Genomic DNA, 27656 nt, shown 5'->3' on the forward strand with positions numbered 1-27656 from the left:
TGTATAATATAACTGATATCTGGAGAGCGGTGATGTCACTGCTGTATAATATAACTGATATCTGGAGAGCGGTGATGTCACTGCTGTATAATATAACTGATATCTGGAGAGCGGTGATGTCACCGCTGTATAATATAACTGATATCTGGAGAGCGGTGATGTCACTGCTGTATAATATAACTGATATCTGGAGAGCGGTGATGTCACCGCTGTATAATATAACTGATATCTGGAGAGCGGTGATGTCACCGCTGTATAATATAACTGATATCTGGAGAGCGGTGATGTCACTGCTGTATAATATAACTGATATCTGGAGAGCGGTGATGTCACTGCTGTATAATATAACTGATATCTGGAGAGCGGTGATGTCACCGCTGTATAATATAACTGATATCTGGAGAGCGGTGATGTCACCGCTGTATAATATAACTGATATCTGGAGAGCGGTGATGTCACCGCTGTATAATATAACTGATATCTGGAGAGCGGTGATGTCACTGCTGTATAATATAACTGATATCTGGAGAGCTGTGATGTCACCGCTGTATAATATAACTGATATCTGGAGAGCGGTGATGTCACCGCTGTATAATATAACTGATATCTGGAGAGCGGTGATGTCACTGCTGTATAATATAACTGATATCTGGAGAGCGGTGATGTCACTGCTGTATAATATAACTGATATCTGGAGAGCGGTGATGTCACCGCTGTATAATATAACTGATATCTGGAGAGCGGTGATGTCACTGCTGTATAATATAACTGATATCTGGAGAGCGGTGATGTCACTGCTGTATAATATAACTGATATCTGGAGAGCGGTGATGTCACCGCTGTATAATATAACTGATATCTGGAGAGCGGTGATGTCACTGCTGTATAATATAACTGATATCTGGAGAGCGGTGATGTCACCGCTGTATAATATAACTGATATCTGGAGAGCGGTGATGTCACTGCTGTATAATATGACTGATATCTGGAGAGCGGTGATGTCACTGCTGTATAATATAACTGATATCTGGAGAGCGGTGACATCACCACTGTATAATATAACTGATATCTGGAGAGCGGTGATGTCACTGCTGTATAATATAACTGGTATCTGGAGAGTGGTGATGTCACTGCTGTATAATATAACTGATATCTGGAGAGCGGTGATGTCACTGCTGTATAATATAACTGATATCTGGAGAGCGGTGACATCACCACTGTATAATATAACTGATATCTGGAGAGCGGTGATGTCTCTGCTGTATAATATAACTGATATCTGGAGAGCGGTGACATCACCACTGTATAATATAACTGATATCTGGAGAGCGGTGATGTCACTGCTGTATAATATAACTGATATCTGGAGAGCGGTGATGTCACTGCTGTATAATATAACTGATATCTGGAGAGCGGTGATGTCACTGCTGTATAATATAACTGATATCTGGGGAGCGGTGATGTCACTGCTGTATAATATAACTGATATCTGGAGAGCGGTGACATCACCACTGTATAATATAACTGATATCTGGAGAGCGGTGATGTCTCTGCTGTATAATATAACTGATATCTGGAGAGCGGTGACATCACCACTGTATAATATAACTGATATCTGGAGAGCGGTGATGTCACTGCTGTATAATATAACTGATATCTGGAGAGCGGTGATGTCACTGCTGTATAATATAACTGATATCTGGGGAGCGGTGATGTCACTGCTGTATAATATAACTGATATCTGGAGAGCGGTGATGTCACCGCTGTATAATATAACTGATATCTGGAGAGCGGTGATGTCACTGCTGTATAATATAACTGATATCTGGGGAGCGGTGATGTCACTGCTGTATAATATAACTGATATCTGGAGAGCGGTGATGTCACTGCTGTATAATATAACTGATATCTGGAGAGCGGTGATGTCACCGCTGTATAATATAACTGATATCTGGAGAGCGGTGATGTCACTGCTGTATAATATAACTGATATCTGGGGAGCGGTGATGTCACTGCTGTATAATATAACTGATATCTGGAGAGCGGTGATGTCACTGCTGTATAATATAACTGATATCTGGAGAGCGGTGATGTCACTGCTGTATAATATAACTGATATCTGGAGAGCGGTGATGTCACTGCTGTATAATATAACTGATATCTGGAGAGCGGTGATGTCACCGCTGTATAATATAACTGATATCTGGAGAGCGGTGATGTCACTGCTGTATAATATAACTGATATCTGGAGAGCGGTGATGTCACTGCTGTATAATATAACTGATATCTGGAGAGCGGTGATGTCACCGCTGTATAATATAACTGATATCTGGAGAGCGGTGATGTCACTGCTGTATAATATAACTGATATCTGGAGAGCGGTGATGTCACCGCTGTATAATATAACTGATATCTGGAGAGCGGTGATGTCACTGCTGTATAATATAACTGATATCTGGAGAGCGGTGATGTCACTGCTGTATAATATAACTGATATCTGGAGAGCGGTGATGTCACTGCTGTATAATATAACTGATATCTGGAGAGCGGTGATGTCACCGCTGTATAATATAACTGATATCTGGAGAGCGGTGATGTCACTGCTGTATAATATAACTGATATCTGGAGAGCGGTGATGTCACTGCTGTATAATATAACTGATATCTGGAGAGCGGTGATGTCACTGCTGTATAATATAACTGATATCTGGAGAGCGGTGATGTCACTGCTGTATAATATAACTGATATCTGGAGAGCGGTGATGTCACTGCTGTATAATATAACTGATATCTGGAGAGCGGTGATGTCACTGCTGTATAATATAACTGATATCTGGAGAGCGGTGATGTCACTGCTGTATAATATAACTGATATCTGGAGAGCGGTGATGTCACTGCTGTATAATATAACTGATATCTGGAGAGCGGTGATGTCACTGCTGTATAATATAACTGATATCTGGAGAGCGGTGATGTCACCGCTGTATAATATTAGTGACATCACCGCTCTGGGATATTGCTAGTTATTACATGACAGGTATGGGCCGCACCTTTTCCATCTTTCCAGATTTGCTGATTTCATATCTCCTGCAGAAAAAAAAAAAAAAAAAAAAGAGAGAAATTAAGAGATTTTATCGATCGCATCACAAGGAAACCGCTGCAGACCGTTATTACAGAACGCACTGAGGAAGAGTCACAAACAAGGTCTTCATTCCTCCATATAACGGCAGCTGACATATTCCCCATACGCAGATGCCCCCACAGCCCCCGAAGGCCCCGCCCCCCACAGCCCCCGAAGGCCCCGCCCCCCACAGCCCCCGCCCCCCACAGCCCCCGAAGGCCCCGCCCCCCACAGCCTCTCCTTACCAGCAGTGACCACCCAATAACAGTGTACTAACAGGCCACGTCCTGCCATGGAGGACCACTACCCCCACTATGCGCCAGGTATTCAGTAGAGGGGACTCGGCTCCTTCTGGTGAGAGTTCTCCGCTAGCGACCTCCAGTTACACCGGTCGGGGGACTCGCATCGTGCAGTCACAGCAAATACAGGCGGCACATCAGACCACAAACTGCACAAAAAAAAGCGATGCCTCCCTATAGAGGGGGCGCAGCCATCAGTGCGTTGACCCCTCTGTACATGGCGTCCACGCGGGGACTGGTGTAATGTGACGTCTCATCTATGATGAGCTCTGTCCTCAGCTGGAGACGTCGCAGCCGCCGTTATCTGGAGGCATGAAGGCCGGTATCGGACACTCCCGGACGCCGCCGTTATCTGGAGGAATGAAGGCCGGTATCGGACACTCCCGGACGCCGCCGTTATCTGGAGGAATGAAGGCCGGTATCGGACACTCCCGGACGCCGCCGTTATCTGGAGGCATGAAGGCCGGTATCGGACACTCCCGGACGCCGCCGTTATCGGACACTCCCGGACGCCGCCGTTATCTGGAGGCATGAAGGCCGGTATCGGACACTCCCGGACGCCGCCGTTATCTGGAGGAATGAAGGCCGGTATCGGACACTCCCGGACGCCGCCGTTATCGGACACTCCCGGACGCCGCCGTTATCTGGAGGAATGAAGGCCGGTATCGGACACTCCCGGACGCCGCCGTTATCTGGAGGCATGAAGGCCAGTATCGGACACTCCCGGACTCCGCCGTTATCTGGAGGCATGAAGGCCGGTATCGGACACTCCCGGACGCCGCCGTTAACGGACACTCCCGGACGCCGCCGTTATCTGGAGGAATGAAGGCCGGTATCGGACACTCCCGGACGCCGCCGTTATCTGGAGGCATGAAGGCCAGTATCGGACACTCCCGGACTCCGCCGTTATCTGGAGGAATGAAGGCCGGTATCGGACACTCCCGGACGCCGCCGTTATCGGACACTCCCGGACGCCGCCGTTATCTGGAGGCATAAAGGCCGGTATCGGACACTCCCGGACGCCGCCGTTATCTGGAGGCATGAAGGCCGGTATCGGACACTCCCGGACGCCGCCGTTATCGGACACTCCCGGACGCCGCCGTTATCTGGAGGAATGAAGGCCGGTATCGGACACTCCCGGACGCCGCCGTTATCTGGAGGCATGAAGGCCAGTATCGGACACTCCCGGACGCCGCCGTTATCTGGAGGCATGAAGGCCGGTATCGGACACTCCCGGACGCCGCCGTTATCTGGAGGAATGAAGGCCGGTATCGGACACTCCCGGACGCCGCCGTTATCGGACACTCCCGGACGCCGCCGTTATCTGGAGGCATGAAGGCCGGTATCGGACACTCCCGGACGCCGCCGTTATCTGGAGGAATGAAGGCCGGTATCGGACACTCCCGGACGCCGCCATTATCGGACACTCCCGGACGCCGCCGTTATCTGGAGGAATGAAGGCCGGTATCGGACACTCCCGGACGCCGCCGTTATCTGGAGGCATGAAGGCCGGTATCGGACACTCCCGGACTCCGCCGTTATCTGGAGGCATGAAGGCCGGTATCGGACACTCCCGGACGCCGCCGTTATCTGGAGGAATGAAGGCCGGTATCGGACACTCCCGGACGCCGCCGTTATCTGGAGGAATGAAGGCCGGTATAGGACACTCCCGGACGCCGCCGTTATCTGGAGGCATGAAGGCCGGTATCGGACACTCCCGGACGCCGCCGTTATCTGGAGGAATGAAGGCCGGTATCGGACACTCCCGGACGCCGCCGTTATCTGGAGGAATGAAGGCCGGTATCGGACACTCCCGGACGCCGCCGTTATCTGGAGGAATGAAGGCCGGTATCGGACACTCCCGGACGCCGCCGTTATCTGGAGGAATGAAGGCCGGTATCGGACACTCCCGGACTCCGCCGTTATCTGGAGGAATGAAGGCCGGTATCGGACACTCCCGGACGCCGCCGTTATCTGGAGGAATGAAGGCCGGTATCGGACACTCCCGGACGCCGCCGTTATCTGGAGGAATGAAGGCCGGTATAGGACACTCCCGGACGCCGCCGTTATCTGGAGGAATGAAGGCCGGTATCGGACACTCCCGGACGCCGCCGTTATCTGGAGGAATGAAGGCCGGTATCGGACACTCCCGGACGCCGCCGTTATCTGGAGGCATGAAGGCCGGTACCGGACACTCCCGGACGCCGCCGTTATCTGGAGGAATGAAGGCCGGTATCGGACACTCCCGGACGCCGCCGTTATCTGGAGGAATGAAGGCCGGTATAGGACACTCCCGGACGCCGCCGTTATCTGGAGGAATGAAGGCCGATATCGGACACTCCCGGACGCCGCCGTTATCTGGAAGAATGAAGGCCGGTATAGGACACTCCCGGACGCCGCCGTTATCTGGAGGCATGAAGGCCGGTATCGGACACTCCCGGACGCCGCCGTTATCTGGAGGCATGAAGGCCGGTATCGGACACTCCCGGACGCCGCCATTATCTGGAGGCATGAAGGCCGGTATCGGACACTCCCGGACGCCGCCGTTATCTGGAGGCATGAAGGCCGGTATCGGACACTCCCGGACGCCGCCGTTATCTGGAGGCATGAAGGCCGGTATCGGACACTCCCGGACGCCGCCGTTATCTGGAGGCATGAAGGCCGGTATCGGACACTCCCGGACGCCGCCGTTATCTGGAGGAATGAAGGCCGGTATAGGACACTCCCGGACGCCGCCGTTATCTGGAGGAATGAAGGCCGGTATCGGACACTCCCGGACGCCGCCGTTATCTGGAGGCATGAAGGCCGGTATCGGACACTCCCGGACGCCGCCGTTATCTGGAGGCATGAAGGCCGGTATCGGACACTCCCGGACGCCGCCGTTATCTGGAGGAATGAAGGCCGGTATCAGACACTCCCGGACGCCGCCGTTATCTGGAGGAATGAAGGCCGGTATCAGACACTCCCGGACGCCGCCGTTATCTGGAGGAATGAAGGCCGGTATCAGACACTCCCGGACGCCGCCGTTATCTGGAGGAATGAAGGCCGGTATCAGACACTCCCGGACGCCGCCGTTATCTGGAGGAATGAAGGCCGGTATCGGACACTCCCGGACGCCGCCGTTATCTGGAGGAATGAAGGCCGGTATCGGACACTCCCGGACGCCGCCGTTATCTGGAGGAATGAAGGCCGGTATCGGACACTCCCGGACGCCGCCGTTAGCTGGAGGAATGAAGGCCGGTATCAGACACTCCCGGACGCCGCCTTTATCTGGAGGAATGAAGGCCGGTATCAGACACTCCCGGACGCCGCCGTTATCTGTAGGAATGAAGGCCGGTATCGGACACTCCCGGACGCCGCCGTTATCTGGAGGAATGAAGGCCGGTATCGGACACTCCCGGACGCCGCCGTTATCTGGAGGAATGAAGGCCGGTATCGGACACTCCCGGACCCCACCGTTATCTGGAGGCATGAAGGCCGGTATCGGACACTCCCGGACCCCACCGTTATCTGGAGGCATGAAGGCCGGTATCGGACACTCCCGGACCCCACCGTTATCTGGAGGCATGAAGGCCGGTATCGGACACTCCCTGACGCCGCCGTTATCTGGAGGCATGAAGGCCGGTATCGGACACTCCCGGACCCCGCCGTTATCTGGAGGCATGAAGGCCGGTATAGGACACTCCCGGACGCCGCCGTTATCTGGAGGAATGAAGGCCGGTATCGGACACTCCCGGACGCCGCCGTTATCTGGAGGAATGAAGGCCGGTATCGGACACTCCCGGACGCCGCCGTTATCTGGAGGAATGAAGGCCGGTATCGGACACTCCCGGACGCCGCCGTTATCTGGAGGAATGAAGGCCGGTATCGGACACTCCCGGACGCCGCCGTTATCTGGAGGCATGAAGGCCGGTATCGGACACTCCCGGACGCCGCCGTTATCTGGAGGAATGAAGGCCGGTATCGGACACTCCCGGACGCCGCCGTTATCGGACACTCCCGGACGCCGCCGTTATCTGGAGGCATGAAGGCCGGTATCGGACACTCCCGGACGCCGCCGTTATCTGGAGGAATGAAGGCCGGTATCGGACACTCCCGGACGCCGCCGTTATCGGACACTCCCGGACGCCGCCGTTATCTGGAGGAATGAAGGCCGGTATCGGACACTCCCGGACGCCGCCGTTATCTGGAGGCATGAAGGCCAGTATCGGACACTCCCGGACGCCGCCGTTATCTGGAGGCATGAAGGCCGGTATCGGACACTCCCGGACGCCGCCGTTATCGGACACTCCCGGACGCCGCCGTTATCTGGAGGAATGAAGGCCGGTATCGGACACTCCCGGACGCCGCCGTTATCTGGAGGCATGAAGGCCAGTATCGGACACTCCCGGACTCCGCCGTTATCTGGAGGAATGAAGGCCGGTATCGGACACTCCCGGACGCCGCCGTTATCGGACACTCCCGGACGCCGCCGTTATCTGGAGGCATGAAGGCCGGTATCGGACACTCCCGGACGCCGCCGTAATCTGGAGGAATGAAGGCCGGTATCGGACACTCCCGGACGCCGCCGTTATCTGGAGGAATGAAGGCCGGTATCGGACACTCCCGGACGCCGCCGTTATCTGGAGGCATGAAGGCCGGTATCGGACACTCCCGGACGCCGCCGTTATCTGGAGGCATGAAGGCCGGTATCGGACACTCCCGGACGCCGCCGTTATCTGGAGGCATGAAGGCCGGTATCGGACACTCCCGGACTCCGCCTTTATCTGGAGGCATGAAGGCCGGTATCGGACACTCCCGGACGCCGCCGTTATCTGGAGGAATGAAGGCCGGTATCGGACACTCCCGGACGCCGCCGTTATCGGACACTCCCGGACGCCGCCGTTATCTGGAGGAATGAAGGCCGGTATCGGACACTCCCGGACGCCGCCGTTATCTGGAGGCATGAAGGCCGGTATCGGACACTCCCGGACGCCGCCGTTATCTGGAGGCATGAAGGCCGGTATCGGACACTCCCGGACGCCGCCGTTATCTGGAGGCATGAAGGCCGGTATCGGACACTCCCGGACGCCGCCATTATCTGGAGGCATGAAGGCCGGTATCGGACACTCCCGGACGCCGCCGTTATCTGGAGGAATGAAGGCCGGTATCGGACACTCCCGGACGCCGCCGTTATCGGACACTCCCGGACGCCGCCGTTATCTGGAGGAATGAAGGCCGGTATCGGACACTCCCGGACGCCGCCGTTATCTGGAGGCATGAAGGCCGGTATCGGACACTCCCGGACGCCGCCGTTATCTGGAGGCATGAAGGCCGGTATCGGACACTCCCGGACGCCGCCGTTATCTGGAGGAATGAAGGCCGGTATCGGACACTCCCGGACGCCGCCATTATCTGGAGGAATGAAGGCCGGTATAGGACACTCCCGGACGCCGCCGTTATCTGGAGGAATGAAGGCTGGTATCGGACACTCCCGGACGCCGCCGTTATCGGACACTCCCGGACGCCGCCGTTATCTGGAGGAATGAAGGCCGGTATCGGACACTCCCGGACGCCGCCGTTATCTGGAGGCATGAAGGCCGGTATCGGACACTCCCGGACGCCGCCGTTATCTGGAGGCATGAAGGCCGGTATCGGACACTCCCGGACGCCGCCGTTATCTGGAGGCATGAAGGCCGGTATCGGACACTCCCGGACTCCGCCTTTATCTGGAGGCATGAAGGCCGGTATCGGACACTCCCGGACGCCGCCGTTATCTGGGGGAATGAAGGCCGGTATCGGACACTCCCGGACGCCGCCGTTATCGGACACTCCCGGACGCCGCCGTTATCTGGAGGAATGAAGGCCGGTATCGGACACTCCCGGACGCCGCCGTTATCTGGAGGCATGAAGGCCGGTATCGGACACTCCCGGACGCCGCCGTTATCTGGAGGCATGAAGGCCGGTATCGGACACTCCCGGACGCCGCCGTTATCTGGAGGAATGAAGGCCGGTATCGGACACTCCCGGACGCCGCCATTATCTGGAGGAATGAAGGCCGGTATAGGACACTCCCGGACGCCGCCGTTATCTGGAGGCATGAAGGCCGGTATCGGACACTCCCGGACGCCGCCGTTATCTGGAGGAATGAAGGCCGGTATCGGACACTCCCGGACGCCGCCGTTATCTGGAGGAATGAAGGCCGGTATCGGACACTCCCGGACGCCGCCGTTATCTGGAGGAATAAAGGCCGGTATAGGACACTCCCGGACGCCGCCGTTATCTGGAGGAATGAAGGCCGGTATCGGACACTCCCGGACGCCGCCGTTATCTGGAGGAATGAAGGCCGGTATCGGACACTCCCGGACGCCGCCGTTATCTGGAGGAATGAAGGCCGGTATAGGACACTCCCGGACGCCGCCGTTATCTGGAGGCATGAAGGCCGGTATCGGACACTCCCGGACGCCGCCGTTATCTGGAGGAATGAAGGCCGGTATAGGACACTCCCGGACGCCGCCGTTATCTGAAGGAATGAAGGCCGGTATCGGACACTCCCGGACGCCGCCGTTATCTGGAGGCATGAAGGCCGGTATCGGACACTCCCGGACGCCGCCGGTATCGGACACTCCCGGACGCCGCCGGTATCTGGAGGCATGAAGGCCGGTATCGGACACTCCCGGACGCCGCCGTTATCTGGAGGAATGAAGGCCGGTATAGGACACTCCCGGACGCCGCCGTTATCTGAAGGAATGAAGGCCGGTATCGGACACTCCCGGACGCCGCCGTTATCTGGAGGCATGAAGGCCGGTATCGGACACTCCCGGACGCCGCCGTTATCTGGAGGCATGAAGGCCGGTATCGGACACTCCCGGACGCCGCCGTTATCTGGAGGAATGAAGGCCGGTATCGGACACTCCCGGACGCCGCCGTTATCTGGAGGCATGAAGGCGGGTATCGGACACTCCCGGACGCCGCCGTTATCTGGAGGAATGAAGGCCGGTATAGGACACTCCCGAACGCCGCCGTTATCTGGAGGAATGAAGGCCGGTATCGGACACTCCCGGACGCCGCCGTTATCTGGAGGCATGAAGGCCGGTATCGGACACTCCCGGACGCCGCCGTTATCTGGAGGAATGAAGGCCGGTATCGGACACTCCCGGACGCCGCCGTTATCTGGAGGAATGAAGGCCGGTATCAGACACTCCCGGACGCCGCCGTTATCTGGAGGAATGAAGGCCGGTATCGGACACTCCCGGACGCCGCCGTTATCTGGAGGCATGAAGGCCGGTATCGGACACTCCCGGACGCCGCCGTTATCTGGAGGAATGAAGGCCGGTATCGGACACTCCCGGACGCCGCCGTTATCTGGAGGAATGAAGGCCGGTATCAGACACTCCCGGACGCCGCCGTTATCTGGAGGAATGAAGGCCGGTATCGGACACTCCCGGACGCCGCCGTTATCGGACACTCCCGGACGCCGCCGTTATCTGGAGGCATGAAGGCCGGTATCGGACACTCCCGGACGCCGCCGTTATCTGGAGGAATGAAGGCCGGTATCGGACACTCCCGGACGCCGCCATTATCGGACACTCCCGGACGCCGCCGTTATCTGGAGGAATGAAGGCCGGTATCGGACACTCCCGGACGCCGCCGTTATCTGGAGGCATGAAGGCCGGTATCGGACACTTCCGGACTCCGCCGTTATCTGGAGGCATGAAGGCCGGTATCGGACACTCCCGGACGCCGCCGTTATCTGGAGGAATGAAGGCCGGTATCGGACACTCCCGGACGCCGCCGTTATCTGGAGGAATGAAGGCCGGTATAGGACACTCCCGGACGCCGCCGTTATCTGGAGGCATGAAGGCCGGTATCGGACACTCCCGGACGCCGCCGTTATCTGGAGGAATGAAGGCCGGTATCGGACACTCCCGGACGCCGCCGTTATCTGGAGGAATGAAGGCCGGTATCGGACACTCCCGGACGCCGCCGTTATCTGGAGGAATGAAGGCCGGTATCGGACACTCCCGGACGCCGCCGTTATCTGGAGGAATGAAGGCCGGTATCGGACACTCCCGGACTCCGCCGTTATCTGGAGGAATGAAGGCCGGTATCGGACACTCCCGGACGCCGCCGTTATCTGGAGGAATGAAGGCCGGTATCGGACACTCCCGGACGCCGCCGTTATCTGGAGGAATGAAGGCCGGTATAGGACACTCCCGGACGCCGCCGTTATCTGGAGGAATGAAGGCCGGTATCGGACACTCCCGGACGCCGCCGTTATCTGGAGGAATGAAGGCCGGTATAGGACACTCCCGGACGCCGCCGTTATCTGGAGGCATGAAGGCCGGTATCGGACACTCCCGGACGCCGCCGTTATCTGGAGGAATGAAGGCCGGTATCGGACACTCCCGGACGCCGCCGTTATCTGGAGGAATGAAGGCCGGTATAGGACACTCCCGGACGCCGCCGTTATCTGGAGGAATGAAGGCCGATATCGGACACTCCCGGACGCCGCCGTTATCTGGAGGAATGAACGCCGGTATAGGACACTCCCGGACGCCGCCGTTATCTGGAGGCATGAAGGCCGGTATCGGACACTCCCGGACGCCGCCGTTATCTGGAGGCATGAAGGCCGGTATCGGACACTCCCGGACGCCGCCGTTATCTGGAGGCATGAAGGCCGGTATCGGACACTCCCGGACGCCGCCGTTATCTGGAGGCATGAAGGCCGGTATCGGACACTCCCGGACGCCGCCGTTATCTGGAGGCATGAAGGCCGGTATCGGACACTCCCGGACGCCGCCGTTATCTGGAGGCATGAAGGCCGGTATCGGACACTCCCGGACGCCGCCGTTATCTGGAGGAATGAAGGCCGGTATCGGACACTCCCGGACGCCGCCGTTATCTGGAGGAATGAAGGCCGGTATCGGACACTCCCGGACGCCGCCGTTATCTGGAGGCATGAAGGCCGGTATCGGACACTCCCGGACGCCGCCGTTATCTGGAGGCATGAAGGCCGGTATCGGACACTCCCGGACGCCGCCGTTATCTGGAGGCATGAAGGCCGGTATCGGACACTCCCGGACGCCGCCGTTATCTGGAGGAATGAAGGCCGGTATCAGACACTCCCGGACGCCGCCGTTATCTGGAGGAATGAAGGCCGGTATCAGACACTCCCGGACGCCGCCGTTATCTGGAGGAATGAAGGCCGGTATCAGACACTCCCGGACGCCGCCGTTATCTGGAGGAATGAAGGCCGGTATCAGACACTCCCGGACGCCGCCGTTATCTGGAGGAATGAAGGCCGGTATCGGACACTCCCGGACGCCGCCGTTATCTGGAGGAATGAAGGCCGGTATCGGACACTCCCGGACGCCGCCGTTATCTGGAGGAATGAAGGCCGGTATCGGACACTCCCGGACGCCGCCGTTAGCTGGAGGAATGAAGGCCGGTATCAGACACTCCCGGACGCCGCCTTTATCTGGAGGAATGAAGGCCGGTATCAGACACTCCCGGACGCCGCCGTTATCTGTAGGAATGAAGGCCGGTATCGGACACTCCCGGACGCCGCCGTTATCTGGAGGAATGAAGGCCGGTATCGGACACTCCCGGACGCCGCCGTTATCTGGAGGAATGAAGGCCGGTATCGGACACTCCCGGACCCCACCGTTATCTGGAGGCATGAAGGCCGGTATCGGACACTCCCGGACCCCACCGTTATCTGGAGGCATGAAGGCCGGTATCGGACACTCCCGGACCCCACCGTTATCTGGAGGCATGAAGGCCGGTATCGGACACTCCCTGACGCCGCCGTTATCTGGAGGCATGAAGGCCGGTATCGGACACTCCCGGACCCCGCCGTTATCTGGAGGCATGAAGGCCGGTATAGGACACTCCCGGACGCCGCCGTTATCTGGAGGAATGAAGGCCGGTATCGGACACTCCCGGACGCCGCCGTTATCTGGAGGAATGAAGGCCGGTATCGGACACTCCCGGACGCCGCCGTTATCTGGAGGAATGAAGGCCGGTATCGGACACTCCCGGACGCCGCCGTTATCTGGAGGAATGAAGGCCGGTATCGGACACTCCCGGACGCCGCCGTTATCTGGAGGCATGAAGGCCGGTATCGGACACTCCCGGACGCCGCCGTTATCTGGAGGAATGAAGGCCGGTATTGGACACTCCCGGACGCCGCCGTTATCGGACACTCCCGGACGCCGCCGTTATCTGGAGGCATGAAGGCCGGTATCGGACACTCCCGGACGCCGCCGTTATCTGGAGGAATGAAGGCCGGTATCGGACACTCCCGGACGCCGCCGTTATCGGACACTCCCGGACGCCGCCGTTATCTGGAGGAATGAAGGCCGGTATCGGACACTCCCGGACGCCGCCGTTATCTGGAGGCATGAAGGCCAGTATCGGACACTCCCGGACGCCGCCGTTATCTGGAGGCATGAAGGCCGGTATCGGACACTCCCGGACGCCGCCGTTATCGGACACTCCCGGACGCCGCCGTTATCTGGAGGAATGAAGGCCGGTATCGGACACTCCCGGACGCCGCCGTTATCTGGAGGCATGAAGGCCAGTATCGGACACTCCCGGACTCCGCCGTTATCTGGAGGAATGAAGGCCGGTATCGGACACTCCCGGACGCCGCCGTTATCGGACACTCCCGGACGCCGCCGTTATCTGGAGGCATGAAGGCCGGTATCGGACACTCCCGGACGCCGCCGTAATCTGGAGGAATGAAGGCCGGTATCGGACACTCCCGGACGCCGCCGTTATCTGGAGGAATGAAGGCCGGTATCGGACACTCCCGGACGCCGCCGTTATCTGGAGGCATGAAGGCCGGTATCGGACACTCCCGGACGCCGCCGTTATCTGGAGGCATGAAGGCCGGTATCGGACACTCCCGGACGCCGCCGTTATCTGGAGGCATGAAGGCCGGTATCGGACACTCCCGGACTCCGCCTTTATCTGGAGGCATGAAGGCCGGTATCGGACACTCCCGGACGCCGCCGTTATCTGGAGGAATGAAGGCCGGTATCGGACACTCCCGGACGTCGCCGTTATCTGGAGGAATGAAGGCCGGTATCGGACACTCCCGGACGCCGCCGTTATCTGGAGGCATGAAGGCCGGTATCGGACACTCCCGGACGCCGCCGTTATCTGGAGGCATGAAGGCCGGTATCGGACACTCCCGGACGCCGCCGTTATCTGGAGGCATGAAGGCCGGTATCGGACACTCCCGGACGCCGCCATTATCTGGAGGCATGAAGGCCGGTATCGGACACTCCCGGACGCCGCCGTTATCTGGAGGAATGAAGGCCGGTATCGGACACTCCCGGACGCCGCCGTTATCTGGAGGAATGAAGGCCGGTATCGGACACTCCCGGACGCCGCCGTTATCTGGAGGCATGAAGGCCGGTATCGGACACTCCCGGACGCCGCCGTTATCTGGAGGCATGAAGGCCGGTATCGGACACTCCCGGACGCCGCCGTTATCTGGAGGAATGAAGGCCGGTATCGGACACTCCCGGACGCCGCCATTATCTGGAGGAATGAAGGCCGGTATAGGACACTCCCGGACGCCGCCGTTATCTGGAGGAATGAAGGCCGGTATCGGACACTCCCGGACGCCGCCGTTATCGGACACTCCCGGACGCCGCCGTTATCTGGAGGAATGAAGGCCGGTATCGGACACTCCCGGACGCCGCCGTTATCTGGAGGCATGAAGGCCGGTATCGGACACTCCCGGACGCCGCCGTTATCTGGAGGCATGAAGGCCGGTATCGGACACTCCCGGACGCCGCCGTTATCTGGAGGCATGAAGGCCGGTATCGGACACTCCCGGACTCCGCCTTTATCTGGAGGCATGAAGGCCGGTATCGGACACTCCCGGACGCCGCCGTTATCTGGAGGAATGAAGGCCGGTATCGGACACTCCCGGACGCCGCCGTTATCGGACACTCCCGGACGCCGCCGTTATCTGGAGGAATGAAGGCCGGTATCGGACACTCCCGGACGCCGCCGTTATCTGGAGGCATGAAGGCCGGTATCGGACACTCCCGGACGCCGCCGTTATCTGGAGGCATGAAGGCCGGTATCGGACACTCCCGGACGCCGCCGTTATCTGGAGGAATGAAGGCCGGTATCGGACACTCCCGGACGCCGCCATTATCTGGAGGAATGAAGGCCGGTATAGGACACTCCCGGACGCCGCCGTTATCTGGAGGCATGAAGGCCGGTATCGGACACTCCCGGACGCCGCCGTTATCTGGAGGAATGAAGGCCGGTATCGGACACTCCCGGACGCCGCCGTTATCTGGAGGAATGAAGGCCGGTATCGGACACTCCCGGACGCCGCCGTTATCTGGAGGAATAAAGGCCGGTATAGGACACTCCCGGACGCCGCCGTTATCTGGAGGAATGAAGGCCGGTATCGGACACTCCCGGACGCCGCCGTTATCTGGAGGAATGAAGGCCGGTATCGGACACTCCCGGACGCCGCCGTTATCTGGAGGAATGAAGGCCGGTATAGGACACTCCCGGACGCCGCCGTTATCTGGAGGCATGAAGGCCGGTATCGGACACTCCCGGACGCCGCCGTTATCTGGAGGAATGAAGGCCGGTATAGGACACTCCCGGACGCCGCCGTTATCTGAAGGAATGAAGGCCGGTATCGGACACTCCCGGACGCCGCCGTTATCTGGAGGCATGAAGGCCGGTATCGGACACTCCCGGACGCCGCCGGTATCGGACACTCCCGGACGCCGCCGTTATCTGGAGGCATGAAGGCCGGTATCGGACACTCCCGGACGCCGCCGTTATCTGGAGGAATGAAGGCCGGTATAGGACACTCCCGGACGCCGCCGTTATCTGAAGGAATGAAGGCCGGTATCGGACACTCCCGGACGCCGCCGTTATCTGGAGGCATGAAGGCCGGTATCGGACACTCCCGGACGCCGCCGGTATCGGACACTCCCGGACGCCGCCGTTATCTGGAGGCATGAAGGCCGGTATCGGACACTCCCGGACGCCGCCGTTATCTGGAGGAATGAAGGCCGGTATCGGACACTCCCGGACGCCGCCGTTATCTGGAGGCATGAAGGCGGGTATCGGACACTCCCGGACGCCGCCGTTATCTGGAGGAATGAAGGCCGGTATAGGACACTCCCGAACGCCGCCGTTATCTGGAGGAATGAAGGCCGGTATCGGACACTCCCGGACGCCGCCGTTATCTGGAGGCATGAAGGCCGGTATCGGACACTCCCGGACGCCGCCGTTATCTGGAGGAATGAAGGCCGGTATCGGACACTCCCGGACGCCGCCGTTATCTGGAGGAATGAAGGCCGGTATCAGACACTCCCGGACGCCGCCGTTATCTGGAGGAATGAAGGCCGGTATCGGACACTCCCGGACGCCGCCGTTATCTGGAGGAATGAAGGCCGGTATCGGACACTCCCGGACGCCGCCGTTATCTGGAGGAATGAAGGCCGGTATCGGACACTCCCGGACCCAACCGTTATCTGGAGGCATGAAGGCCGGTATCGGACACTCCCGGACCCCACCGTTATCTGGAGGCATGAAGGCCGGTATCGGACACTCCCGGACCCCGCCGTTATCTGGAGGCATGAAGGCTGGTATCGGACACTCCCGGACCCCGCCGTTATCTGGAGGCATGAAGGCCGGTATAGGACACTCCCTGACGCCGCCGTTATCTGGAGGCATGAAGGCCGGTATCGGACACTCCCGGACCCCACCGTTATCTGGAGGCATGAAGGCCGGTATCGGACACTCCCGGACCCCGCCGTTATCTGGAGGCATGAAGGCCGGTATCGGACACTCCCGGACGCCGCCGTTATCTGGAGGCATGAAGGCCGGTATCGGACACTCCCGGACGCCGCCGTTATCTGGAGGCATGAAGGCCGGTATCAGACACTCCCGGACGCCGCCGTTATCTGGAGGAATGAAGGCCGGTATCGGACACTCCCGGACGCCGCCGTTATCTGGAGGCATGAAGGCCGGTATCGGACACTCCCGGACGCCGCCGTCTCCAGTGGGTTCTGTGGATTTTACATTGTGTGGATTCATCAGGCGCAGTGGGGGAATTAAGGATTGAACATGTCAGTAGATACATTTCTAAAAGGTGCGGCCTGACATGATTGCAGACAGAATATCCACCAATATCTCACCTAGATTATATCGATTTTTTTTTTGCATATTATATTTTTATTCAGGGTGCAGCCTGGTAATCTATGGTGTCTATAGTGCCGGGGTGTACTTATATTCTGCCCGGCAGCCGCCTAATCTAATAGTATGGACGTCACTAACAGGCCGTTAGCCAATCACTGTGCACTACCTGTGTGTGACCAGCCATCTTCAAGCCTGCCCCGGCCACGACCAGGCGCTCCCCGCAAGATATCACCATAAACCGGCCACGACCAGGCGCTCCCCGCAAGATATCACCATAAACCGGCCGCGACCAGGCGCTCCCCGCAAGATATCACCATAAACCGTCCGCGACCAGGCGCTCCCCGCAAGATATCACCATAAACCGGCCGCGACCAGGCGCTTCCCGCAAGATATCACCATAAACCGGCCACGACCAGGCGCTCCCCGCAAGATATCACCATAAACCGGCCACGACCAGGCGCTCCCCGCAAGATATCACCATAAACCGGCCACGACCAGGCGCTCCCCGCAAGATATCACCATAAACCGGCCGCGACCAGGCGCTCCCCGCAAGATATCACCATAAACCGGCCGCGACCAGGCGCTCCCCGCAAGATATCACCATAAACCGGCCACGACCAGGCGCTCCCCGCAAGATATCACCATAAACCGGCCACGACCAGGTGCTCCCCGCATGTATATTGTATTGTCCCCCTTTCTAACACCTTTTGTATATTTTTCATAACACTGCCTCCCTTTTGGATTAAATATAAAATGTAATAGTTCTGTTTCTTTTGACCTGTAATCGTTCTCCTCCCCTGAAGCCATATACACTACCAGAAAGCAGGCGTCCAGCCAGGCCTGTATTATATTTCAACGCTGGACGGTGGTGACAGCGAATAATCTTAATTGGGCTATGGTGAAGCTGGCAGTGATCGAACGGGGGCGTATACACATATTCCATGCGTAGACAGATGAGAAAGATATAGGGTGGTTCAGCACTATCGAGAGGATAAGTAGGGGGACAGACAGATGAGGAAGCAGATGGAGGGTAGTGCAGCATTGTTGAGTGCTTTGTGGGTGAGAGCTATCAGTTTGTGTTGTATTCTGTAGCGAATGGGTAACCAATGCAATGACTGGCACAAAGTAGAGGCATTGGTGTAGCAGCTGGACAGAAATACGACCTTGGCTGCCGGATTCAGGATGGAGTACAGAGGAGAACGTTTGGTTAAAGGGAGATCAGAGTTGCAGTAGTCCATAATTCTGCATACGGGGTCCTTATGTGGCCTTTAGGTTTGTGACCCCTGTTTGAGGGTCTGCAGAATTAGTGACTGCTCCACGTCCTGCACATGTAACATCAGATGTGTGGCGCACAGTATACATATCTGGTCATAGGGACCCTCCAACAGAAGAGAAAACTATGTGAACACCCAGGGAGGGGACTTTGCAGTGACCGTAATCAGCCGTCATCCTCTGCGGTACCTGCCGTATTCCAGGAGAGTGGAGTGAACCCGCGACTCCTCATCCATCAGCTCCGCTGCACCATCCTGACGCCTGTACCTACGGCGAGGTTTATAGATGTCCTGAGGAGGAGACAGATGTAATTACAGTGAAACTCCGCGCCTCCCCTCCGCCTCCCTCCCCCAGCCTCCGCGCCTCCCCTCCGCCTCCCTCCCCCAGCCTCCACCCTCCCACTTCGCCTCCCTCCCCCAGCCTCCACACTCCCCTCCCTCCCCCAGCCTCCCTCCAGCCTCCACACTCCCCTCCCTCCCCCAGCCTCCACACTCCCCTCCCTCCCCCAGCCTCCCCCCAGCCTCCACACTCCCCTCCCTCCCCCAGCCTCCCTCCAGCCTCCACACTCCCCTCCCTCCCCCAGCCTCCCTCCAGCCTCCACACTCCCCTCCCTCCCCCAGCCTCCACACTCCCCCCAGCCTCCCTCCAATGTGCATTACTCACAAAGGTCTCACTGAGGGACTTCACAGCTTTCTCTCTTCGATTTGTAAACTCCATGTCCTGTGAAGATAAAGTGCAACAGATGAGAAGCCGGGGAGGACGCACCGTGCGGAGCCCTGAGCTGTGTACAGGTGGATAACTTTGGGCCCCCCAAAGATTTAAAAGCAGCAAGGACAATGAATGGGACCCCCACCTGCCTAATACCAGACATAAGCAATCAAATTAATCGATCACCTGAGCACCACCCAAATCACGATGAGTGGAGCAGCTGTGGACTCACCCCAACACTCACCTCAGGGAAACTGTGATCCTTCTGGAACTGAGATATGGAGAACGACCGGACGTAATCTCCCATCTCCTGCCGCGTCTCGATGGCGCGCTTCACAAGCCACTGCCGGGACAAGAGAAGACTCAGGACATGTGTGGAGCAAGCAGCATCTCCCAGCCCAGAGTATGCCCGAAAAGGGGAGCGCCTCGCCCCCGGTCCCGAGCACGCCCGAAAAGGCCAGCGCCTCGTCCCCGGCCTAGAGCATGCCCAAAAAGGCCAGCGCCTCGTCCCCGGCCTAGAGCATGCCCGAAAAGGCCAGCGCCTCGTCCCCGGCCTAGAGCATGCCCGAAAAGGCCAGCGCCTCGTCCCCGGCCTAGAGCATGCCCAAAAAGGCCAGCGCCTCGTCCCCGGCCTAGAGTATGCCCAAAAAGGCCAGCGCCTCGTCCCCGGCCTAGAGTATGCCCAAAAAGGCCAGCGCCTCGTCCCCGGCCTAGAGTATGCCCAAAAAGGCCAGCGCCTCGTCCCCGGCCTAGAGTATGCCCAAAAAGGCCAGCGCCTCGTCCCCGGCCTAGAGTATGCCCAAAAAGGCCAGAGCCTCGTCCCCGGCCTAGAGTATGCCCAAAAAGGCCAGCGCCTCGTCCCCGGCCTAGGGCATGCCCGAAAAGGCCAGCGCCTCGTCCCCAGCCTAGGGCATGCCCGAAAAGGCCAGCGCCTCGTCCCCGGCCTAGGGTATGCCCGAAAAGGCCAGCGCCTCGTCCCCGGCCTAGGGTATGCCCGAAAAGGCCAATGCCTCGTCCCCGGCCTAGAGCATGCCCGAAAAGGCCTGCGCCTCGTCCCAGAGCATGCCCGAAAAGGCCTGCGCCTCGTCCCCGGCCCAGAGCATGCCCTAAAAGGCCAGCACCTCGTCCCCGGCCCAGAGCATGCCCGAAAAGGCCAGCACCTCGTCCCCGGCCTAGAGTATGCCCGCACAGCCACGGCCTCATCCCAGAGCATGCCCACACAGCCACCGCCTCATCCCCGGCTCACAGCACACCCGCACGGCCACCGCCTCATCCCCAGCCAACAGCATGCCTGTACGGCCACTGCCTCATCCCCAGCCTAAAGCATGCCCGTACTGCCACCGCCTCATCCCAGAGCATGCCCGTACAGCCACCGCCTCGTTGCCGGCTCCGAGCATGGCCGTACGGCCACCGCCTCGTTGCCAGCCCAGAGCATGCTTGCACTGCCGCACCCCTTATCCCAGGGGTACAGTGCAGTGTTCTCACCTGGATGACAGGGAAGATGTGGATGAAGTCCAGTCCTTGGATCTGATGTGGCTCCAGACGATGTGGACATTTCATCTTTGGTAAAACGGACACAATCTTCTCTGTTAACGCTCTGAAACGTAAGGAACAAAAGCCTCAGGCCGGCTGACCCGCACTGCGACCACCATTACCAGGTGAGAATAACATCGGGCTCACAAAGAAAAGAAGCTGCCAAGCCCAGCGGTCAATTATCAACCGGCGGAGATCAGTGGCAAAAATATCAATGGCTGCAAATACCACAAAGGTCTGGCATCAAGATCTGGGGCATACTGGAGAGGAGGGTATAGACTGGCGCTGGAGTCCCCAGGGCATACTGGAGAGGAGGGTGTAGACTGGACCGGGGCATACTGGAGAGGAGGGTGTAGCCTGGACCGGGGCATACTGGAGAGGAGGGTGTAGCCTGGACCGGGGCATACTGGAGAGGAGGGTGTAGCCTGGACCGGGGCATACTGGAGAGGAGGGTGTAGCCTGGACCGGGGCATACTGGAGAGGAGGGTGTAGCCTGGACCGGGGCATACTGGAGAGGAGGGTGTAGCCTGGACCGGGGCATACTGGAGAGGAGGGTGTAGCCTGGACCGGGGCATACTGGAGAGGAGGGTGTAGCCTGGACCGGGGCATACTGGAGAGGAGGGTGTAGCCTGGACCGGGGCATACTGGAGAGGAGGGTGTAGCCTGGACCGGGGCATACTGGAGAGGAGGGTGTAGCCTGGACCGGGGCATACTGGAGAGGAGGGTGTAGCCTGGACCGGGGCATACTGGAGAGGAGGGTGTAGCCTGGACCGGGGCATACTGGAGAGGAGGGTGTAGCCTGGACCGGGGCATACTGGAGAGGAGGGTGTAGCCTGGACCGGGGCATACTGGAGAGGAGGGTGTAGCCTGGACCGGGGCATACTGGAGAGGAGGGTGTAGCCTGGACCGGGGCATACTGGAGAGGAAGGTGTAGACTGGACCGGGGCATACTGGAGAGGAGGGTGTAGACTGGACCGGGGCATACTGGAGAGGAGGGTGTAGACTGGACCGGGGCATACTGGAGAGGAGGGTGTAGACTGGACCGGGGCATACTGGAGAGGAGGGTGTAGACTGGACCGGGGCATACTGGAGAGGAGGGTGTAGACTGGACCGGGGCATACTGGAGAGGAGGGTGTAGACTGGACCGGGGCATACTGGAGAGGAGGGTGTAGACTGGACCGGGGCATACTGGAGAGGAGGGTGTAGACTGGACCGGGGCATACTGGAGAGGAGGGTGTAGACTGGACCGGGGCATACTGGAGAGGAGGGTGTAGACTGGACCGGGGCATACTGGAGAGGAGGGTGTAGACTGGACCGGGGCATACTGGAGAGGAGGGTGTAGACTGGACCGGGGCATACTGGAGAGGAGGGTGTAGACTGGACCGGGGCATACTGGAGAGGAGGGTGTAGACTGGACCGGGGCATACTGGAGAGGAGGGTGTAGACTGGACCGGGGCATACTGGAGAGGAGGGTGTAGACTGGACCGGGGCATACTGGAGAGGAGGGTGTAGACTGGACCGGGGCATACTGGAGAGGAGGGTGTAGACTGGACCGGGGCATACTGGAGAGGAGGGTGTAGACTGGACCGGGGCATACTGGAGAGGAGGGTGTAGACTGGCGCCTGGGTCCCCAGGGTATACTGGAGAGGAGGGTGTAGACTGGCGCCAAAGTCCCTGGGGTCCACAGAGGATGCGACGTCACCATTGTACACGATCTCAGCTTCACCCCCCAATAAAATTATATATAAAATTCTTCCCCCACATTTTCTGTCCGATGGTGGAGTTCTCCTGGAAGAGCAGATCCACGTCAACATCAAAGTTACAGGTTGTGATGCACCAGGTCATCCCGCCGACCACCTGCAGGAAGGACACACATCACATATCTGACGCCATGACACATGCACCACACAACGGGTGTCAATCATCACCTTGTCAAATGGGGAGAGGCCTTTAATTCTGGCCCGGAAGTATCCGGCAGCCACCAGCAGCTCCAGAATTTCCCCCAACTTCACCTGCTGCTCCTCATCCTCCCGAATCTCCACCTGAGGGAAAAGCACATAACCCACATTATATGAGGACTATGGCTTCCACTGGACACAGGAGCGGGGGCTGCCACCAGAAAACAAAATGTAAATTGTATTGTAAAGGGGAGAAATATGGACAGGATCGGTCAAAAGTTTGGACACCCCTGTTCATGCAATGCTGACAGAAAATACCCAAACGTGACACCATTCAAAAAACTGCACCCCTCAAGGTGCTTGTGAAGACCCGGGGTCTTCTGTGGGTGTAACACTAGTCAGACAACACAGGGTGATGGTAAAACAGCGCGGCAATACTTTACTGAACCACAAAGCGGACAATAAACACAGAACAGTCCCAGCAAATACCCAAGATGGTGAAACATTACACAGTCTCACCCTTCCTTCTCCACCCACCTGGGATAGAACAGCGTTGACTTTGGAGACTTACAGGACCAACTACCTCAACCAGTGGCCCCCCCGCTTCTAGCGGGCCCCCACAGAGGAAAGGTATCGGCAAGCTTAGGAAGCTAGCAGTCCATCAAGGTACAAGGCCAGGAGGGTCCCGCCCTGGCCTCTCTGAGTTTCCATGGAGCCAGGCGACCGATGGGCCCCTCCTAGCAAACCCAAACAACATATCCATATCTCTCTGATGGTCAGTGGAGCAGATCCGTATCTTTCCAGTCAGGGCCGATACCCTTAGACTAGAATCATTTAGAATACAAATCTGTGTCTCTTTGGGTAATGCCATGCAATCCATCTGCTATCCTGAAGGATGTCTCTCATTCTCTTTGTAAAGTCTTTCTCCAATCTCTGTTTCAAGTCTGGCTGCTACAGAAGCACATGTCCTTCTTGCTTCTCTGGGCTCAGGCCCTGAATGGCGGAACTGGTCTCACCCTTACCCCCAAATCTCAGTGGGCATTAGCGGAGGTATCTTTCTCAGGTGACCGCATCACCTTGGTCTACATGTGAGACTCCCTGTGGTGAAGGATCTTCTTTCAACACTTACACAATGGGCCTAGACTATTTTTGAACAATGGTTAGAGGCTCCTGAGATACTGATGAGATTAGTGGAATGCTGGACACTTTACAAGATAAATCATTGTACATAAACCGACGAGCAAGCAGAACATTAATAAAGCACAGCCAGCAATCTCTAATAAAACACAATAAGGTATTTCTCTTGGATTTACAAATCTAATAATCTGGTTAATTAAGATGTTAAGTTGCATCGTCACAGTGCTCAAAACCACATTCAAGAAGTTTATTAACCCTTCAGGTGCTTCACAGGTATTTTTGGAACGTGGAAGAAAACAATGCACATTTAACTTTTTTCACAACAATGTTACTTTACTCATTTTTTGGACCCCAAAATTTGTTGTGCAATTTCTCATGAGCACATCAATAACCCATATGTGCGGGAAAACCACTGTTTGGGCGCACGGCAGGGTTCAAAAGGGAAGGAGCGCCATTTCGCTTTTTGAATGTAAAATTTGACTGAATAATTAGCGGACACTATGTTGCGTTTGAGGAGCCCCTGATGTGCCTAAATAATGGAAACCACCCACAAGTGACGCCATTTTGGAAACTAGACCCCTCAGGGAACTTATCTAGATGTGTGGCGAGTACCCTGAAACCCCAGGTGCTTCACAGAAGTTTATAACATTGAGCCATAAAATAAAATGTTCACATTTTTCCAACAAAAATGTTCTTTTCAGCCCCAAATATTTTATTTTCAAAAAGGTAGCAGGAAAAAAAAAAAATGGACCCCAAAATTTGTTAAGCAATTTCTTTTGAGTACGCCGATACCCCATTATGTGGTCAAAAACTACTTTTGTGGCACAGTGCAAAGCTCAGAAGGGAAGAAGTGCCATATTGGAGAGCAGATTTTGTTGGGCTGGTTTGACGGTGCCATGTCACAGAACCACGGAACCCCCCAAAAAAGACCCCATTTTACAAACTACATCTCTCAATGAATTCATCGAGGGGTGCAGTGAGCATCTCGACACCACATGGGCCTCACAGAATTTTATACCATTGGGCAGTGAATAAAGAATAATTACATTTTTTACCACCAAAGTTTTGTTTTAGCCCCAGATTTTACATTTTCATGCTGGGAATTGGGTAAAAATGGCACCAAAACTTGTCCCACAATTTATGCTGAATGTAGAAATACCCCATATGTGGCTGTACAGTACTGCTTAGCCACACGGCGAGACTCGGGAGGGACGGAGCACTATTTGCCTCCCGTATCGCAGATTTTCCTAGAATAGTATGCAGACTCCATATACAGAGACCCTAAGTGCTAGAAGAGCAGAATCCCCCCTCAAGTTACCCCATTTTGGAAATTATACCCCTTTGTGAATTTATCCACAGGTGTGGTGAGGATTTTAACTACATGGGAGTTTTCCAGAAACAAGCAGCAGTGGATGTTGCTGAGTGAAAATTGCAAACTGCCGTTGTAGTGACCAGTACATTGTAGTGTTTAGCTTGTGCTTCTGGAAACACTCACCCGTAAATTAGGCGGGCTCTCATCGCTACAGAAATGCCAAACCTGTGGACGCTAACTGCGTTTTAGACACACTGTGGGGCATTTGTATTTGGGAGCAAAGAATTTGCCGAGTTCCTTTTGGAGGGAAAGGGCCATTTTACTTTTCCAGAGCCTTCGTGCTACTAGTAACGTGGAAGCCCCCTATATTTCCGTTAACAGATGACGGACCTGAGTGGGAACTTGCTTTTTTTGTGGATTGGGTTGAAGCTTTTATTGTGATCCAAAATGTTATGTAAAATGTTCCCATTTATCCTGCGCTCTACGCTGAGCACTGATATCGGGGTTTCCATTTAAATCTCCGAGTGACACAATTCAGATGAAACCCCCGAGGGATCCAATCACTATAGTGAGGTAGCAGACTTACTCTGGACTCCGTCTGGCCTCTGTTTAGTCGTGTCCTTTTTTCGAGAGGTTCATAAAACTCTGGCCGACGCACTTTCATGCACATCTAATAAAAATAAAGACAGACTCCGTGGGATCAGAGGCCAGACAGCGTCCACGGCGCTTCCATCTGCCTCATTACAGAGAATCTTCCGCTGGGGTTTCCGTCTGAATCACGCATTTCAGAGATTTACATGGAAACCTTGGTGCAAGCGCTCAGGGCAGAGCACAGGGTAAGTGTGAGCCAAACCTTACTGCGATCTTTGGGAGGCAGAAAGAACCAATCAGCAGCAGGTGCAGAATTGGTTTTAAATTATTTTTTACGCCGTTCCTTGTGCGGTATAAGTGATTAGATGACTTTATTCATATAATATACACACAAACAGTATAATACACAGGAGGGGGTATATATATATATATATACACATACATATATATATATATATATATATATATATATATATATATATATATATATATATATATATATATATATATATATATATATATATATATTATATATACACACTATATTGCACAGGAGGGGAGAGATACAGTACAGACCAAAAGTTTGGACACACCTTCTCATTTAAAGATTTTTCTGTATTTTCATGGCTATGAAAATTGTACATTCACACCGAAGGCATCAAAACTATGAATTACCACATGTGGAATTATATACTTAACAAAAAAGTGTGAAACAACTGAAAATATGTCTTATATTCTAGGTTCTTCACAGTAGCCACCTTTTGCTTTGATGACTGCTTTGCACACTCTTGGCATTCTCTTGATGAGCTTCAAGAGGTAGTCACCGGAAATGGTCTTCCAACAATCTTGAAGGAGTTCCCAGAGATGCTTAGCACTTGTTGGCCCTTTTGCCGTCACTCTGCGGTCCAGCTCACCCCAAACCATCTCGATTGGGTTCAGGTCTGGTGACTGTGGAGGCCAGGTCATCTGGCGTAGCCCCCCATCACTCTCCTTCTTGGTCAAATAGCCCTTACACAGCCTGGAGGTGTTTGGGGTCATTGTCCTGTTGAAAAATAAATGATGGTCCAACTAAACGCAAACCGGATGGAATAGCATGCCGCTGCAAGATGCTGTGGTAGCCATGCTGGTACAGTATGCCTTCAATTTTGAAACAGTGTCACCAGCAAAGCCCCCCACACCATCACACCTCCACCTCCATGCTTCACGGTGGGAACCAGGCATGTAGAGTCCATCCGTTCACCTTTTCTGCGTCGCACAAAGACACCGTGGTTGGAACCAAAGATCTCAAATTTGGACTCATCAGACCAAAGCACAGATTTCCACTGGTCTAATGTCCATTCCTTGTGTTCTTTAGCCCAAACAAGTCTCTTCTGCTTGTTGCCGGTCCTTAGCAGTGGTTTCCTAGCAGCTATTTTACCATGAAGGCCTGCTGCACAAAGTCTCCTCTTAACAGTTGTTGTAGAGATGTGTCTGCTGCTAGAACTCTGTGTGGCATTGACCTGGTCTCTAATCTGAGCTGCTGTTAACCTGCGATTTCTGAGGCTGGTGACTCGGATAAACTTATCCTCAGAAGCAGAGGTGACTCTTGGTCTTCCTTTCCTGGGGCAGTC

General features: G+C 56.3%; 2 protein-coding genes across 2 annotated transcripts in view; one reads left to right on the forward strand and one right to left on the reverse strand.

Annotated features, from left to right (window-relative positions):
- The window catches only part of LOC141161317 (kalirin-like), a 621825-nt gene that overhangs the window by 197928 nt on the left and 396241 nt on the right, over positions 1-27656 (forward strand). The window lies entirely within an intron of this gene.
- CCDC93 (CCC complex scaffolding subunit CCDC93) overlaps positions 1-27656 on the reverse strand; it is a 141138-nt gene that overhangs the window by 83421 nt on the left and 30061 nt on the right. Inside the window, exons 2-8 of the mRNA XM_073647540.1 lie at positions 23037-23150; positions 22871-22965; positions 21061-21172; positions 19820-19918; positions 19531-19587; positions 19057-19157; positions 3051-3087 (exon numbers count right to left, since the gene is read on the reverse strand). Of these exons, the coding sequence (XP_073503641.1) occupies positions 3051-3087; positions 19057-19157; positions 19531-19587; positions 19820-19918; positions 21061-21172; positions 22871-22965; positions 23037-23150 (615 nt within the window). The remainder of the gene's footprint in view (positions 1-3050; positions 3088-19056; positions 19158-19530; positions 19588-19819; positions 19919-21060; positions 21173-22870; positions 22966-23036; positions 23151-27656) is intronic.

This window comes from Phyllobates terribilis, unplaced genomic scaffold (assembly GCF_046119375.1).
Source record: "Phyllobates terribilis strain yellow unplaced genomic scaffold, ASM4611937v1 Scaffold_9__5_contigs__length_417890890, whole genome shotgun sequence".
Lineage (NCBI taxonomy): Eukaryota > Metazoa > Chordata > Amphibia > Anura > Dendrobatidae > Phyllobates > Phyllobates terribilis.